General features: G+C 37.4%; 2 protein-coding genes across 7 annotated transcripts in view; one reads left to right on the plus strand and one right to left on the minus strand.

Moving 5' to 3' along the window:
- The window catches only part of CCDC146 (coiled-coil domain containing 146), a 138,554-nt gene extending 131,738 nt beyond the window's left edge, over positions 1-6,816 (minus strand). Inside the window, exon 1 of the mRNA XM_036864252.1 lies at positions 6,740-6,816. The gene's annotated coding sequence lies outside the window, so the exon portion shown is untranslated. The remainder of the gene's footprint in view (positions 1-6,739) is intronic.
- Positions 6,817-7,187: 371 nt separating this feature from the next.
- The window catches only part of FAM185A (family with sequence similarity 185 member A), a 66,560-nt gene continuing 56,649 nt past the window's right edge, over positions 7,188-17,098 (plus strand). For 4 of the 6 annotated variants that reach the window (XR_005021241.1, XR_005021240.1, XM_036863666.1 and 1 more), the window contains exons 1-3: positions 7,188-7,833; positions 10,359-10,468; positions 15,880-15,972. Coding sequence is in view for 4 of the 6 variants with exons in the window: in XM_036863666.1 (XP_036719561.1) it covers positions 7,407-7,833; positions 10,359-10,468; positions 15,880-15,972 (630 nt within the window). In the remaining 2 variants the exon portion in view is untranslated. The remainder of the gene's footprint in view (positions 7,834-10,358; positions 10,469-15,879; positions 15,973-17,098) is intronic. The other 2 variants (XM_036863669.1, XM_036863670.1) reach the window with 2 other exon arrangements.

Raw genomic sequence — 17,098 nt, forward strand, 5'->3', positions numbered from 1 at the left:
ATCTAGAAGGAAAGAGATGAGCAAATAAATTGGTAAATGTTGCTAAATTTAAATAAGCACTAAATATAAATAGCAACAATAATAATAACTATTCATGTGGCTTCAAAAACAAGGTGGAACAAACATACGCAAGACAATAAATGACATGGAAGATGGAAGGGAAAAGACTTATGTTAAAGAATTCTATTCTTTGAGAGGAAGATGGAGATATTGATTAGCCATTTGCTAGGTCAAGTGAGTATGTGAAAAATTTAAGGATAATGATTAGAAGTAAAATAGCCTTTCACGTTACTACAGAGGGAAAAGGTGAACAAAGAAAAACATTTAAACTAAAGATATGAATGGAGAAAAAGAGGAACAACAGCAACAAAAAGGCCAAAAAAAGGCAAGGTTAATAGAAAACAGAAAAGAAGATGGTAAGAATAATTACAAATGTAATAGTAATTACCAAAAATGTAAGTGGATTAAATTTACTTGTTGAGACAGATTGTTGAATTGGATTTAAAATATCTATCTGTATTCTGTTTATAAGAGACAAGTCCCAAATATAATGTCACAGGTTTGAAATAAAAGGATGAAAATATTATTATTAGATAAAAATATACATCAAGATAGAAAGCAGTACTAGAGATAATGAGGATCATTATTTAATGACAATAAAATTTTATCAGGAAGCAATATTAATCCTGAACTTATACATAACTAACAGCATAGCCTCAAATTATATAAAATGTAAATGGAATTTCTACTCAGAGGGTATATTAATGCTACTACAGTGTAAATGGTTGCAACAATATTGCTACTTTGTAGAAATGGAATGAAGTGTTAGCACATACAAGAACTCTAGCCTAAAGTGAGCTTTTAAAGTTTTTCTATTATAAGTTAGCTTTCTGTTTGCAATAAATATTATCTTACACACACACACACACACACACACACAAATACATATTGCTTTAATGTACAAAGTACTCATATCCCCCCCAACCATGAGAATCTTCTTCAGATATTTGTAAACTAGGCAATTTCTCAAGGTGTTTAAAGTGAGGGAAATTTGACTACATTAAATAACAAGCTTTTTCCTGTACATCATCTACATGAAAATAAAATGTAGATTTCCAATAGGACTGCCTACATATTCATTAACTACTTCTTAGTATTGTTAGTTATTTGTTTAGATTATTGAGTTTATTAAGATTCATAAGAAGAACAGAGGTCATAAGACATATTTATTTCAAAAGTTTATAATTAAGAAAGTTAGCAAATTCCTAGGGCTTCCCCCAGTTAAACTGAATTCCAGAATCCTTTCTTTAGGTTACATTTTTTTCTGAAAACTCTCTCATGCCCTCTGCTGTCCATTTATTGAATTTTTTTAATTGAAGTATAGTTGATTTCCAATGTTGTGTTAATTACTGCTGTGCAGCAAATTGGTTTAGTTATATATACATTCTTTTTTTAATGTATTCTTTTCCATTATGGTTTATCATAGGATACTGAATACAGTTCTCTGGGCGATACAATAGGACCTTGTTATTTATCGATTCTATACATAAAAGCTTACATCTGCTAACACCAACTTCCCACTCCATCCCTCCCCCAACCCTCTCCCCCTTGGCAGCCACCAAATTGTTCTCTGTGTGTGATTCTGTTTCTGTTTCATAGATAATTTCATTTGTGTCATATTTTAGATTCTACATATAAGTGATATGGTATTTGTCTTTCTCTTTCTGACTTCACTTAGTATGATAATCTCTAGGTCCATCCATGTTGCTGAAAATGCCATTATTTCACTCTTTTTTACTGCTGAGTAGTATTCCATTGTGTCTATGTACTACATCTTTATTCATTCATCTGTCAATGGACATTTAGGGCTGTTTCCATGTCCTGGCTATTGTGAATACTGCTGCTATGAACATAGGGGTGCATGTATCTTTTTGAATTATAGTTTTGTCTGGATATATGTCCAGGAGTGGCATTGCTGGATCATATGGTAATTCTATTTTTAGTTTTCTGAGGAACCTCCATACTCTTTTCCACAGTGACTGCATCAACTTGCATTCCCACCAACAGTGTAGGAGGGTTCCCTTTTCTCCACACCCTCTCCAGCATTTGTTATTTGTAGACTTTTTAATGATGACCATTCTGACTGGTGTGAGGTGGTACCTCATTGTAGTTTTGATTTGCATTTCTCTAATAATTAGTGATGTTGAGCATCTTTTCATGTGCCTATTGGCCATCTGTATGTCTTCTTTGGAGAAATGTCTATTTAGGTCTTCTGCCCATTTTTGTATTACGTTGCTTGTTTTTCTGTTGTTGAGTTGTATGAGCTGTTTGTATATTTTGGAAAGTAAGCCCTTGTTGGTCACATTGTTTGCAAATATTTTCTCCCGTTCTGTAGGTTGTCTTTTCGTTTTTGTGACAGCCTGTTGTGGCTGTCCACACATGGTTTTGGTGACTGATGTCACTCAGAGCATCTTGTAAATCCTAGGGCTTCCTGGAAGACAGTTGCCAATTTCATGCAAGTATCATCTGTCATTCGTAAGGTGTAGGAGTTGTAGAGTTCCTTGACTTATAAAACCTACCTGGCATTTTTTAATGCTGTAATGAAAATACTTATAACAAGTTATCCTCGCCTAGGACCTTGAAGTTGCAAGTCAGTGGATCTTTAAGGACAAATCTTTAAGTTTCTTATTTTTGTAGCACAAGGCAAGTAAATTTCCCTTTCTTAAACTTGAGAGAGATCCCTTTCTGAATAGATTCAGTCCACAGAACTTAACGTGGCGACCATTTCCTATCATGGACAAGAGGCCTTGGATATTTATGACTTTGCAGCCTGAGAGCCTCAGGGGCTGATGATGGGTCGCTCTGAGAAGGACTCTCTAAGCCACAGCAGCTGGCCCCTCTGAAGGGGATGGAAGACAAAGGGAGGGGATCTCCTGAGGTCGGCCAGGAGCCAGGGGACTTCAGCCAAAGTTCAGGAAAGTCTGAAGAAGAGCCCTGGGGGGGAGGGGACTCCCAGCTGCAGGGGCCTCGCCCTCCCCACCCCAACACTTGAAAAGACTCGGTCCCTCAATGAGAGAATGTAACTCACTTTACAGAATGTATAATCCAGTGTTGAACAAATTTGTTCCATTAGGCTGTCTGAAGTATGTTAAGTCTTCATCACAGGGCGAGGTGTCAAGATTTAATCACTAGGCTAGTTTAGGCAACAGCTGCTTAAAATGTGGCTTTAACTATCAGAATAGTCAATCATAAAATAACTCAGACAAAATTTCAATATGGAATTTTCATTTGGTATATTAAATTGTATATTTATTGAATATTAATTATTAAATTAAGTAAAATATTCATTTAGAATATTTAGATGGCATTTAGATGGTAAGAAAGCCTCCACCTATTTCACTATTTGAGTCAGTCTTAGGAAACAGTATCTGCTAAGAAATGCATTTAAATTTTTTAAATTATAAATGTAATATATGTTCATTATTGAAGACACATAAAAAAATGAAGAAATAATTCACCTTACTACTTGGAGATAAGCATTGTTATCAAGTTGTGTGTTTCTCTCTGCAATTGTTTCTATGGAATATATGTTAAAATTCCTATTATTATTATTATAGAATTGAGATCATACTCTACATACAATTTGGTATTCTACTCATGTCACTTAACATTACTATGAGATAATAGAAATATATATATATATATATATTGGTCTCTGCCCTTGGCTCCTAAATATGGGTTCCTGAAACCCTTGTAATTTCCTGGGTGATAGGAGTGTCTTTTGTTTTAATGAAGCACCTTTGGGTAGACTCCTGGATGAGGGCTGGTCACCAGAAAAAACAAGACATGATTAGAAGGTGGGAATCTACAGCCCTGCCCCCCAGTTTCTTGAGAAGGAAGAAGGACTGAAAATATAGTTAATAATCGATCATGCCTACGTGATGAAGCTTCCATAAAAATCCCACTAGTATGGGGTTTGGAGAGCTTCCAGGCTGGTGAACACACCCACACCAGGAGGGGGGACACATCCCAGCTCCATGGGGACAGAAGCTCCTGCGGTCCAGACCCTCCCAGGCCTCACCCTCTGCATCTCTTCACCTGGCTGTTCATCTGCATCCTTTATCAAATCCTTTATCAAATCCTTTAGTAAAGTGGTAAATTTAAGTGTTTCCCTGAGTTCTGTGAGCCACGCTAGCAAATTAATAGAACCTGAGGAGGGGGTTGTGGGAATCTCCAGTTTGTAGCCAAAGGAGATAGAAGTTGTGGGTAACCTGAGGACTTGTGACTGGTATCTGAAGTGGATGGGAGTGTTTTTGGGGAAATGAGCCCCTAACCTGTGGGATCTAACATTAGTGTCAGAAGTGAGTTAAATTGTCGCTTGTTGCAGGGGGAAAACCTCCACACATTTGATTACTAGAAGTGTCAGAAGTGAAGCTATGTGAGTGTGGTAGTTCTGTGAGAGTCAAGGAGACATACACAGAAGGAGAATTGTAGGTTTTTCCTTTACAATTATGTTATGGAGGATTTCCCATATCATTGAATAATTTTCAAAATACAATTTTAAGTTGCATAATATTCCATATGTATACTAATTTATGTAACACTCTCCTATTTTTGGACATTTAAGTTGCTTCAATTCTTTACTATCGTAAGTAATCCTGAAAAAAAATTCCGTAAATGTAAGTTTTTGTGAACATCCTTAATTTTATGTTTACATTAAATTCCAAAAAGTACAATTTCCAGGTCATGGATACACATATTTTTAAGGTGTTTTATGCATATTGCTAAACTGAACTCTGAAAGTTTTAATAACTTACACTTCTACCAGCTGGACATGTTCATGACCACAGGAATGGCTTTTTAAAAACTGAACGTGTAAAAGTACACTACAAGTAAACTCTAAATATGCGGGAGAGTTACATATGACTCTCTATTCATTTCATAAATAACTTTCTTTTCTCCAAAGGTGTCAGGAAGATAGAATGACCTTTTGACAAAGTGGTAAGAGGGCCAGACCTTCTAACTGTTTTTTAATCTTTCAAAACTTGTTTCTTCATCAGTAATGTGAGCATAATAATACTTGCCCTGCCAAACACAGAGTGTTTTGTGAGGATACTATGAGATGATACATGTAAACATGCTTTGAATACTATAGTGTCATACAGGTGGAAGGTAGTACTTTTACTGGTCATTATTGATATGTGGACAGACTTGATACATGTCATTAGACTTTTAAAAGTATCAATAAATTTTTAATATCTTACGTTAACCTTAATATACATAATTTTCTCCATTTTAAAACTCAGATGATCCAAAAAGTAATTTTTTGTCAATTTTCTTTTGTTTATTTGAAAATAGTAAAACAATGATTTTGCCACATATGCAATTATTGTTCAGTTGCCAATTCCACTAACTAGGTTTTCATCAGAAAAGGAAAAATTACCATAGAAACAAAATTATCTATTAGGGTTTTCTATTTAATCTAAAAATATTTGGCATGGGTACAGCAAATTTAAGTGCATTCTCAGCTTGCTTAAACCAATGCCTTTTTCACAGTTATTCCCGTGGATTTTCATTAAAAAGACCGTTTGAAGATCAGTTTGAATACTTGTGACCAAATGAAACACAAAGCCAAGGATAGAACTAGTATGCAGTGGGAACTTGGTGAACCTAAAAGCTTGCACCTATTGTGAGCCTTCATAAGGAGGAAGAATAAGGAGGGAGGAAGGACTGGGACAGAAAGGAGGAAAGGATAACTTAAGAAAAACACTGAATTTCTAACAAGGTAATGGCTTGCAAAGAACCCTGTGACTTGGGCCCCTGAGGACTTTAGCTCAGTTCGTTAGGACTTTAGCCCATCCCTCTATCACTATTACTCCCAGTAATTCTGGTTATTGCACTTGGCCAAGGGCTTCAATTTTTTATGGCATTCAGTTTCAGCACTTGCATTTTATTGGACGTCATTTTTTGCAGTGTGTCTTTGCTAAAGAACTTAGGGAATAATTTGTAGGAGGAGGAACTGGCACAGAGAGGGAGAGATAGCAGGAAAGGAGGAAATAGATCTTTTCTCATTTTTAAATTGCCCACAAAATAATAAAAGGTAAAACAGACTTTACGGAGTCATTTAGTATAATCCTTCTTCATCTTAAAGTGGAAGAAACAGGTGTAGGTGACAGAGATAAACCAATGGCCGAGCCAGGAAAATAACCAATTCCATACTCTTCCCATGGCACTATGTCTCTCTCTCTCTCTCATCTTATTTTAGTCCTAAAACCGAGGATCATTTGTAGTCAAAGAGAACAGTGCTGCTGTCAACACAAATCGTGATCGCTCAGATTTTTCTTGGTAACTTAGAGTCTATGCTATAAAATAAAAATATAATAATTTAAGTTGCAACTTGGCAGCCTGTGCAGCGTGTTCACATCCATTATCTCATTTGATCCCTACAAAAACCCTCTGAGGCAAGACAAGGAAGGTATTATTGACCTCATTTTAAGAGCGAGCGGTTAAAACCCAGAGACGTTCAATAACTGACGTAAGATCATTTAGAGTCAGGAAGGAGACAGGACTCTAACGCTAGTCCTACATTTGATATCAAAGAGGGAGTTTCCTCAGAAAACACTGACTGGTAGTGATCCCTTGCCTAGGGATTCTCCATCCTAGGGTACCCCGCACTAGTTTATGAAGTTTGGAACTAACCACTCACTGAGGGTATTCCTATTTTGCATCTAGTTCTCACCTTTAAAAGCGCAATTTCTTACCACTTCCCTCGGTCCTGATCCTTATTTAGGCTCCTGTTTTTCTCTGTGAGTTTTGGCTTCCTCGTCTCACTCCAAAGCTCCACCCTCTCCAAAGAAGTAGCGTCCTCGGTATCCAAGGAAACCACACAGCCTTGCCCATCTGTCGCCTTCCACGCTTTCCATTGGCCAGTTGAATTCTGGTGTGATTTTTTTTTTTTTTTTTTTTTTTCCCCCCCTGTCCCTCCAATGGATAATTGGCTAGAGGGAAGGAGCGCTTGCCTTCCGAGTCCCGTCTAACACCTGCTCTTACTAACCTTAACTACCTTGCGCATTGCCTCTTGGGAAATGTAGTTTCTAAGCCGCCAGAACCCCTCGACGTCTGACTCCATTAGAACTACCTATCCCACCGGCCTTTGCGAAAGGGGCGGGAGTAGGCGAGGAGTCAGGGTCAGGGTGGATACTTAGAGCTTTGAAATTCCAATTTGCCGCCGAGGCGTGTGTAGCTGAGGTTTAAATTGCTGAACTAAGTGAGCAGTCTTGCTGTTAATTCAGCACACCCTCTCAAGTGTCTCCCTTTTAACTTGAGCCGGCACAGCGGCCAAGTCGACTGGCCGTGGCAAGACTAGCCTGTGGCTGAGGTGATCTGAGGGAGCGTGAGAGCACGCCATGTTCGTCTCCTGCTCGGGATGGGGGCTGGGCTGCCTCCGGTTCTGTCTGCTCCGAGTGTGGGCCCGCGAGGTCGCGGGGCGCTGTGCGTGTGGGGCCTGTCAGGCCCGGCTGTACGGCTCAGGTGGGTCCCAGCCCGACGTCTCTCGGTCTGGTCCCGCGCGCCGGACTCTGAAGGAGTGGGCACTTCTGGTGAGCCCTTTCGGCCGGCTGCGGACGCGACTCCCGTGCTCCCTAGCCGTGAGGCCCCTGGACCCTCTCACCTACCCGGATGGCGACCGCGTGCTGGTGGCGGTGAGCGGAGTGGAGGGTGGGGCCGTGGCCAGCCTGCAGGTGAGGTACGACGAGGCGCAGAAGGAGGTGGCCATCGTGTCTGACGTCATCGACCCCCAGGCGTCCGTGGAAGTGAACGCGCCCCTGAAGTTTGGCAAGTGAAGTTTAAACGGGCTTGGGTCCTAGGGCACATCCAGTGAATTTATAGAATTAGGCCGACGTGCGTTTTTAATTGGTCCCTTTGGATCTGACTTTCCAACCTAATTTACAATTTACGCCTTCGGAGGTTGCCTCTTTTTTTCTGTTATGCTTTGGGTTTCTGGGCAGTAGTTAGGAATTAGGTTCTCAATTACAGCAATTTTATAAATTGAATGGAAACATGATTTGGAATAATCTAAGCCGAATAACATTTGTGGAGCCCCTTCTGTTCTCCTTTGGCACTTTGTTCCTACTTGTGCACTGCACTTTGTCGGTAACAATGTGGTGTATTTTTCAGGGTTAAAGCATCTTGATAATCCACCCAGTGGCATGGCAGACCGTCCGCGTTTCCCCTTGCTCACCGCCTGGCGTCTGTCCCCAAACAGCCTTGTCTATAGCATGTTCCATCGAACTTGGACCAGGTGTTTGGTTTCTAATAGGCACCCGGCTTCTTACTGAAAACGTCCCCACTCATTTTGGCCTAAGTAAATTTTCTCTGAGTAGCAGGCCATGAAGAAAAACACATAGTAAGATTACCTGGGAAACTTCAACTGATAATGGCTGCAAGATATGTTTCCTAGGTGTTTGGGTTCCACGTTATTTCTCACATGGAAACGACTGTGTACGCAGCACTTTTCTAGGAAAGTCTTCCGTGGCTCTCCGCCTTCCCGGGACTGAAGGAAGATACTAATGAAGATCGTAATAGCAACTAACACTTCTAAGATAATCTTTTCCAATCCTTACAGTTGCACTGTATTATAGACACTGTTATTGTCACCATTTAAGATGAGGGAATCGAGATACAGCAAGTTTCATATACTAAGTATTTATTGTGGGTGAACAAGTAGAAGAAATCCATGCCTTCATGAAATTTAATTTGTAGTGGGCTTAGATCAAGAAATATGCCTATTTTCTCTCAGATATAAAGTGGTGGAGCTGAGATTTGAACTGACTGGAGTCTGCTGAACCACTATGCCTTAATTGCTTCTCAACTTTTTTTTTAACTAGCCTAGGTGAATAAGAGACCCTGATCTCAAAATGTTAACAGTCTGGGGTGGGGAGGAAGATTTGCCAATGTATTATGTAGTACAAAATAGACTGAGTGTTGAAATAGAGATAAGCAAAATTTTATGGCAGCACAGATAAAAATGGAACTACCCAAACCTTATTATTTGCTGATTCCTCTTTTTAGAGCCAGAATCTCATTTCCAATTTACTGTTAACACGTGGATGTTCCACAGGCCCCTCAAATCAACATAATTCAATTTTCCTCATACTTACTCGTGTTCCTCCAGTTTGTCTATAACCGTTTCAGTGAATGAGTGAGCGTAGCATTACTACCACTCAGTATCTAGCCTTAACTTCTCTACCCACCTACTGAGGGTAGAGTATATTTAGAATTTGTTTTCTTCTCCCCATGCCTATCATTACTGCTTGAGATCAAACCTTAAGTTGTAACACTACTTAACGGGCTGAAAGTTTTGCAGTTACATTTGCATCCATGTAAGTATGGGGTAAAATTGTCTTTTTATGTATTTTATATTAATCCCAACCAAAATTTTGCCTTTATAGAGACTGCCATATACTCAACTGTAGAAATTGATTTTTATGCCATAACTATTGGAATTGTAGTGCTAAGACCCCAGTAGTTTGTGTTTGGGGCAGCATTACTTCTCTGGTCTGGTTTAAGGGAAATCATCAATATTTATTTGAACTAGGTATTAAATATCAGTGTTTTAAAGATTTTTAATTTTTATACAGAGACACCTAAGGTTACACCTTAAATTGAATTTAAAGTTAAACTTTAAAGCTAAGTATGGCTTATTTGCCAGACTTTCTTCATATATATCGCTGTTATTTATCCACAATTTTGAGGTTTTAATATTATTCAGTACTAGATTTTTCAAAGTTGTTCCTACTTTTTATTACTTCAAATACCTTGTGATATAGCTGCATGATAATATCTTCATTTTTTACATATGAAAGGTTAGAGGTAGGATTTGAAAACCGAACTCAGTAGGCTTTTAACTTGGGGGAAGTTTGGGAACAAATCTTTAAACTTTCATGAATATAAAAGAGAATAAGCTAACTGACTTACCCAGTTCACCATAATGATTTGTTAACTTGCTCTACTCTTACTCAAATCTGTGTTTGTGTATTTTCTCAGTGGCGAAGAGGCTTCTATGATCTTCTATAAGAACTGGAATCTTTGACCTGCTTTACTTATCTCCTATGTTACTTTCTCTCTTTAGATGATATCCGCCGACAGAAATAACTGCTTTTTAAAAACTGGTAGAAAAGGGCTTTACATTTGGTCCTGTTGCTGTGGTGGAGATCCCTTACCTTTAGAGAGAGGCTGCTGACAGCTGTGTTCTTTCCAGGATTCAGTAAACTGAGGAGCTGGATTTCTGCAGTACACTGAAATGCTTTGGAGCTCATTAACCGTAGTACTAACTTGGTTTTTCTTTTTTTCACTTCTAGATTTGAATATCAAGTCATCAGGGTCTGGCTGTGTAAAAGTCCAAAATATTGAGTGTGATAATTGCAAAATTGAAACTGAACAGGGGACCAGCATCTTACAGTCAGTTAAGGTATAAATATTTTTCTAATTTTGTTTCAATGTTATTTTTTAAAACACCTTAAACTATGAACTACGGTATCAAATTAAGGTTATTATTCGAGCATCATTTATTGGAAATATTGAGTATCATTTATTCATCACTCAGAAATTCCTTGCAAAAAGTTTGTCAGTTCTGTTATGAAAGTGTAGAGGTTGTAGCAACTTTGAAGGTTTTCATCATGTTCCTTTTAGATTTCATTTCAAAGTGTACAGCGATACTAATAATACATTCTTAGTATTCTCAGATCTTACTAAGTTTAAGAAATTGTAGTTTTAACGAATGATTTTCTTCCATTTATTAAGGAGTAAGGAAAAGTCGTTAAGCATTATAAATTTGCTTAAAATATTAAATTAATCACATTTTTAATGTACCAGGTAGTTCATTACTTAAGGATTAAGTAGGTATTTGTGCTAAACAGCAAATGATTCATCTCACTTTGTAACAACGCTTTTATATTTAATTTTCTTAAAATTAAATTGGTCTCAGCTCTAAATGATTTCAAATACATCTCTGATAAGTTCTAGCTTACTGTTACTAGTGGTACTACTTACAGTTGCATATTCAAAACTCAGTACTTCTGTGAACTTTGGTGGTATGTAACTTTGTTGAAGTCAGTCATCTTTTCTTCATAATTGCAAAACATTTTCATTTTTAGATGCATAAACAATAATTAGTATGATTAATTGGATACATTTAAAAATTTTTACTTTATTTGTTTTGTCCCAGCCACCTTTATTTGCACACCTACCTTTGGCATGTCTTCACATGTGAACCATTTCAGTAAATTTAGTTGCACAGGGACTTCCCTGGTGGTCCAGTGGTTAAGACTCCATGCTCCCAGTGCAGGGGGCCCAGCTTCGATCCCTGGTCAGGGAACTAGATCCTGCATGCCGCAACTGAAAGAGCCCACATGCCGCAACGAAGATCCCACGTGCCACAACTAAGACCCGGCGCAGCCAAAAAAATAAGAAAAATTTAGTTGCACAAATATCAAAAAAGATTAAAGAATACTATTACATATCCTTTTGGAAAAATGAGATGGTTCCAGTTCTTGTAAAAGATTGCACAATGAAGTTTTCATGTTGAATGACTAAATGGATGAGAATACCATGGTTCCTTTTTGTCCTTATAAATATATTGGTCACTCATCAGTGCTTGAATTTCAGAAATTCATCTAGAATATTGTTCTCTGGAGACTCAGAGTCTTAGATTTTCAATTTCACAGCCAAAATTAGAAGCTACTGTACTGCTGTCTGTCTCTTTGCAATCATCTTTTGATCCATCTGATAATTCTGAAAGATCTATTTTGTCAGTTTTCTTTTTTCTGCCATTGTGTGCATAAAATGAAAAATGACTTCTCAACTTTGGCACTGTTGACATTTTGGGCTGGATAATTCTTTGTTGTCAGGGGCTGACCTATGCACTGTGGGATGTTTAGCAGTGTTCCTGGCTTCTACCAACTAAGTGCCAAGAAATACACTCCTCACTTAGGACCATGAAAAATATCTCCACACATTGCCAGATGTCCTCTGGGGGACAAAAGTCACCTTTAGTCGAGAACCACCATTTGAAGCAAGTTCATCATTCTTCTGTTGTCTTATTCTTTTAGACATTTTCTGGCACAGTTAGGAATAATTGACAAATAATAATGAAATAACTGCTAGGATAATGAAATAGCAAAATGTTATGAGACATATGAAAAGAAAGAATACTAAGATCCCATAATGTATTTTAGATTTACAAAGGAGTCCAGTGAACCTTTATGGTAATTTTAAGATAGAATGAGTTTTATTCTATTTAAAAAGTGAGTAAATTTTCTATTTATTCTTTGGGAGACCTCTAAGAAAGAATAACAGTCATGAAATATCAGTCCTACAAATAGAATAGCTCAAAAAAGAAATTCAAGAATTAGAATTGGGTCTGCTGAATCTTAATGGTAGTTAGGAGAATTAAGAGGTAAGAGAATTATTCTTGAGATCTTAGGATTTAACTGACTTAAATTCAGAATGGGAACGCTTCGTGAAATATCTGGTTTAAGTTTTAAATATGGTACAATATCATTATCTCTAATTAGTGATCGCCTATTAATGTAAGTTTCTCTTCCACTCATTTTAAGGATTTGAAATATATTTGATCTATGTTATAAGATGTTTATAGCAATAATAACAGCTACTGTTTACTGAGTCCTTATTATGTACCCAGAAATGTAGCTAAGGCTTCATTTAATCCTTGAATTATCTCCTTTTTATCAAGGAAGAAACTGTGAGCTACCAAGAGATTAAGGAACTCATTTAGGTTCCCACAGCTAATAAATTGAGCTAAGATTCGAACTTGGGTCTTTCTGCATTCCAAGCTCATGCTCTTTCCACCTTATTGTCCAAGCAAATGTCTGGCAGTACTAACTCACTGAATGCCACATACTTGCATTTTTAAAAAATGCAATGGTAATAGTTTATATTATACTAAATAGCTTCTGATTTATTTAAACATTTTAACTACTTTGTTTTGCATATTGAGGCAAGTGATAGATGGGCCCCAGGGTAAGCAGCTGGAGTTCATTCCCTGTGGACAGAAACTTCAAAATATCAATAGCAGGACAATCGAGAGAGGAGGCTGGGCCCTGCGCAGATAAGAGATAAAAGACCACATATTCCTTATTCTCAAAGTCAAGGAGACTTTCCCCGACTACACATGCCCAGAAAGGCTTCTTGGAGGACCAAAAGGGAGGGGGCGCTACCCCAGAGTAAGTGACGTCAACTACGCATAGGCCTCTTTGCTAGAATCCATCTTGGCTGAGAGATGCGTGCGCACGCGGGAGGATCCTGAGATATACGAAATACGGACTCAGAACCAGGCAAAGCAAGATGATTGGTCAAAGGAAACCTGGAAGAAATGCCCCATAAAAGTGATTCAAACTACCACAAGGGGGCGACTCTCTCTCTCTGAGCCCACCCATGTGTCTATCCACAAGAACAGTACTTTTTCCTAACAAACACTTTACTTGCTTCACTACTTTCCGTCTCTATGTGGAAATTCATTTCTACACAGCTGACGGTCTAGGGCCTTGTCCCTGGCCACTGGTCCCCTGTGGAATAGTGGCTAGGATTCAGAGCTCTCACTGCTGCTGCCTGACTTCAATCTCTGGCAGGGAACCGAAATCTTGCTTCAAGCCGCTGCAGGCCGAGGCCACCCAAGATCAATATGTTTTTAAATTTTATAATCTACTTTACATTTTTTGAAATTAGATGAGCTTTGAACTTAATGATAGCTATTAACATTTTTGTGCTGTAGACCTCTTTGAAAATATGATGATTATTTCCTTAGAAAAAATGCACACATATGAAATTTTGCTTACAATTTCGTAAGTTTCACAGACTCTCTAGAATGTCGTGTAAACTTGGTTAAGAACTCCTGATTTAAATAAAATAACAGTTGTTTTGGAGATACTTTTTTCTAAAGTTCATCAGTTACTTGTCTGCTTGATAAAGACTGTATTAAATACAGTTTGACTTCTGACTCACGTTTCTATGGGCATGAAGTCTACAATGCTGTAATATAGATAAACTTTTTAAGAATGATTCATTTTGCCCTTTTCACTGAATTTTTTTTTTTTTTTAGAAATTCACGTTCTTTTATTTATTTATTTATTTATTTATTTATGACTGTGTTGAGTCTTCGTTTCTGTGCGAGGGCTTTCTCTAGTTGCAGCGAGCGGGGGCCACTCTTCATCGCGGTGCGCAGGCCTCTCACCATCGCGGCCTCTCTTGTTGCGGAGCACAGGCTCCAGACGCGCAGGCTCAGTAATTGTGGCTCACCGGCCCAGTTGCTCCGTGGCATGTGGGATCTTCCCAGACCAGGGCTCGAACCCGTGTCCCCTGCATTGGCAGGCAGATTCTCAACCACTGCGCCACCAGGGAAGCCCTCACTGAATTTTTTGAACTTCATTCCTGGGCCATTTTACCCAAGGTTTTACTGTTTTTCCCCCTGAGTAAAACAACCAGAAGGTATATGGTTGTTTTGAATTTTTTTTCCCACTTTTTAGATACGTCTCTACTGTTGCTGGTTATGATATTGGTGGGTTTGCTTTTGCTATTTTTCTTCTTCTGGTATTTACCTATTCTTTTTCTCTTTATAGATGTGGTAGAACTGAAGACTTATGCAAATATTAAGGTGAAGTAAGCTACCCTAAAAAATAGACCAAACATCTAATGGCTCACACACAACTATAGTTTATTTCTCATTTGTGTCCAAGTGTGTGGGTGACTCGTTTCTATTCAGGTATTGCAGGTTCCCTTCATCTTCTGGCTCTGCTATCTGTTAGAGCCTTATTGTAATACACATTCACCTGGTGGAAGGGACAGAGCACAGAGAAGGCACATTAATTCTTCTAAAAGCACCAGCTTGGAAATTGCACATAACATTTCTATTTATGTTCTATTGGCAAGAACTGAGCAGCACCTAAGAGGTAAGGGAAGCTGGAAAACATTGTCTCTTCATGGGCCCAGCTATACTCTTCGTACTTTGGGAAAATTGGATTTTTGTGGACCTATCATAGTTTCTGCCGCAGTTGCCAAGTGTGAAATCAAGTGTTATATACACACACACACATTTTTTTTATCTAGCAGAGGAGGCTAACTGTAACTGCTATTTTCTTAGAGACATTTTCATTTAGTTCCAGTTTCTGGGCTGTGTTGTACTAGAAAGTTTAACAGTCAGTGGGTTGTTATCCTAAGTGTGAACATATACTTCTTCAGGTGACTCCAGCAATAAGAGTGTAGGATTTGAAATCATATAGAGCTTGATTCTGTTAGTTTAGATTTTGTTGTTTTCTAATATGTCACCTGATAAGGTTGTTTAACCTTTCTGATTCTTGGATTCCTTCCTCTGTAAAATAGGAAAAATATAATACCCATCTCTCTGAATTGTGAGAATTAAATGTTAGTTCATGTAAAGTAGTGAACGTTGTTATTTGGTGCAAAGGAAATGCCAAGTAAGAAATATTACTGTTATTAATAATGATGAATATTAATAATGATGAACAGTGATTATTGTTGTCATCCTCATCATGATTTATGTTTAGTTAGCCATTGTGATCTTTGATTCCCAACCCTTTCTTCAGTGAAGCTACCAGAACACCCAAGTATCTTTTTTTTTCCTTTGAGTCCAAGGAGCTTTATTTAATCCCTTTAACAGCAGTTGACATTCTTCTCTCACTGATGTTATTATTCCAAACAGTGCATTTCTATTCATTTCTACTTCCTCTTTTTCTGCTTTATTATTATTTTAAAAGAAATATATAAAATGTTGGAACATTTTTTATTAGTATAAGTCAAATTTATTGTCTCTTCTTCTATGTGTGTATTTTTGTATTTGTCTTTCAGAGTCAAAAATTACATATTCAAACAAAAGGAGGTAAAGTGATCTGCCTGGGAACAGTTTATGGAAATATAGATATTCATGCATCAGATAAAAGTGTAAGATTGTAATTTTCTTTTTTAGTACTTGCAATTTTGCATCTGGTTGTCTCACACAGTGGGTAGAGTCTACAAAATTTGTGGCAAAACATTCCCTTTTTAATGCATTTGAGTTCATTAGTAAATTCAAATTTGAACTGAGATGATTAAATATTATATAATTTAATTTTAAATTTGTGATTTAATACTTTTGATAGATATTTAGTTACTTATTTGGAATCAATAACATCTTTTTTTAACTTTTAAGTTTTATTTTTTTTAAAGTTTGTTTTTTTTTGATGTGAACCATTTTTAAAGTCTTTATTGAATTTGTTACAATATTGCTCCTGTTTTATGATTTGTTTTTTTGACCGAGAGGCATGTGGGATCTTAGCTTCCTGACCAGGGATTGAACCCACACCCCCTGCATTGGAAGGTGAAGTCTTAACCACTGGACCACCAGGGAACTCCCTCAATAACATCTTTAAATTCTTAATATTTCTTTAAAAAATTTTTTTGTATTGAAGTGTAGTTGATTTACAGTGTTGTGTTAATTTCTGCTGTACAGCAAAGTGACTCAGTTATACACACATATACATTCTTTTTTATACTCTTTTCCATTATCGTTTATCCCAGGATATTGAATATAGTTACCTGTGCTATACAGTAGGACCTTGTTTATCCATTGTTTATCCATTCTATATGTAATAGTTTGTGTCTACTAACCCCAAACTCCCAGTTCATCCCTTGCAAATACTTAATATTGAATTCTAATTCTGAAGAGATTTTAATCTTAATGATCGTGGGTTAAAATCAGTCATTACGTAATACCAAAATAACTGGGATTAAATTTTTCTTATTGTTAGGTTTATTTGAGTATTTTTTCCAAGACCTGTTTATTTTGCCTTTAGGCAATTTTAGGAGTTTCGAAACTCAGCTTTCTTCAGTGTTTTCCACGAGATGGCACCATTAGACAGCATTACTGTTCTCCAAAAGCTTTTATTAGCCATAGGAACTTTGATTGTTATAAGACAGTTTGCATTTTTTCAGTCAACTTTTGTTGCTTTCTGTGATTTAGCATAGTATTAAGAATAAAGGTATAATTTTGAAGTATAAATTGTCACAATTTTTTAGCATGATCAGTAAT

This window comes from Balaenoptera musculus, chromosome 9, assembly GCF_009873245.2.
Source record: "Balaenoptera musculus isolate JJ_BM4_2016_0621 chromosome 9, mBalMus1.pri.v3, whole genome shotgun sequence".
Taxonomy (NCBI): domain Eukaryota; kingdom Metazoa; phylum Chordata; class Mammalia; order Artiodactyla; family Balaenopteridae; genus Balaenoptera; species Balaenoptera musculus.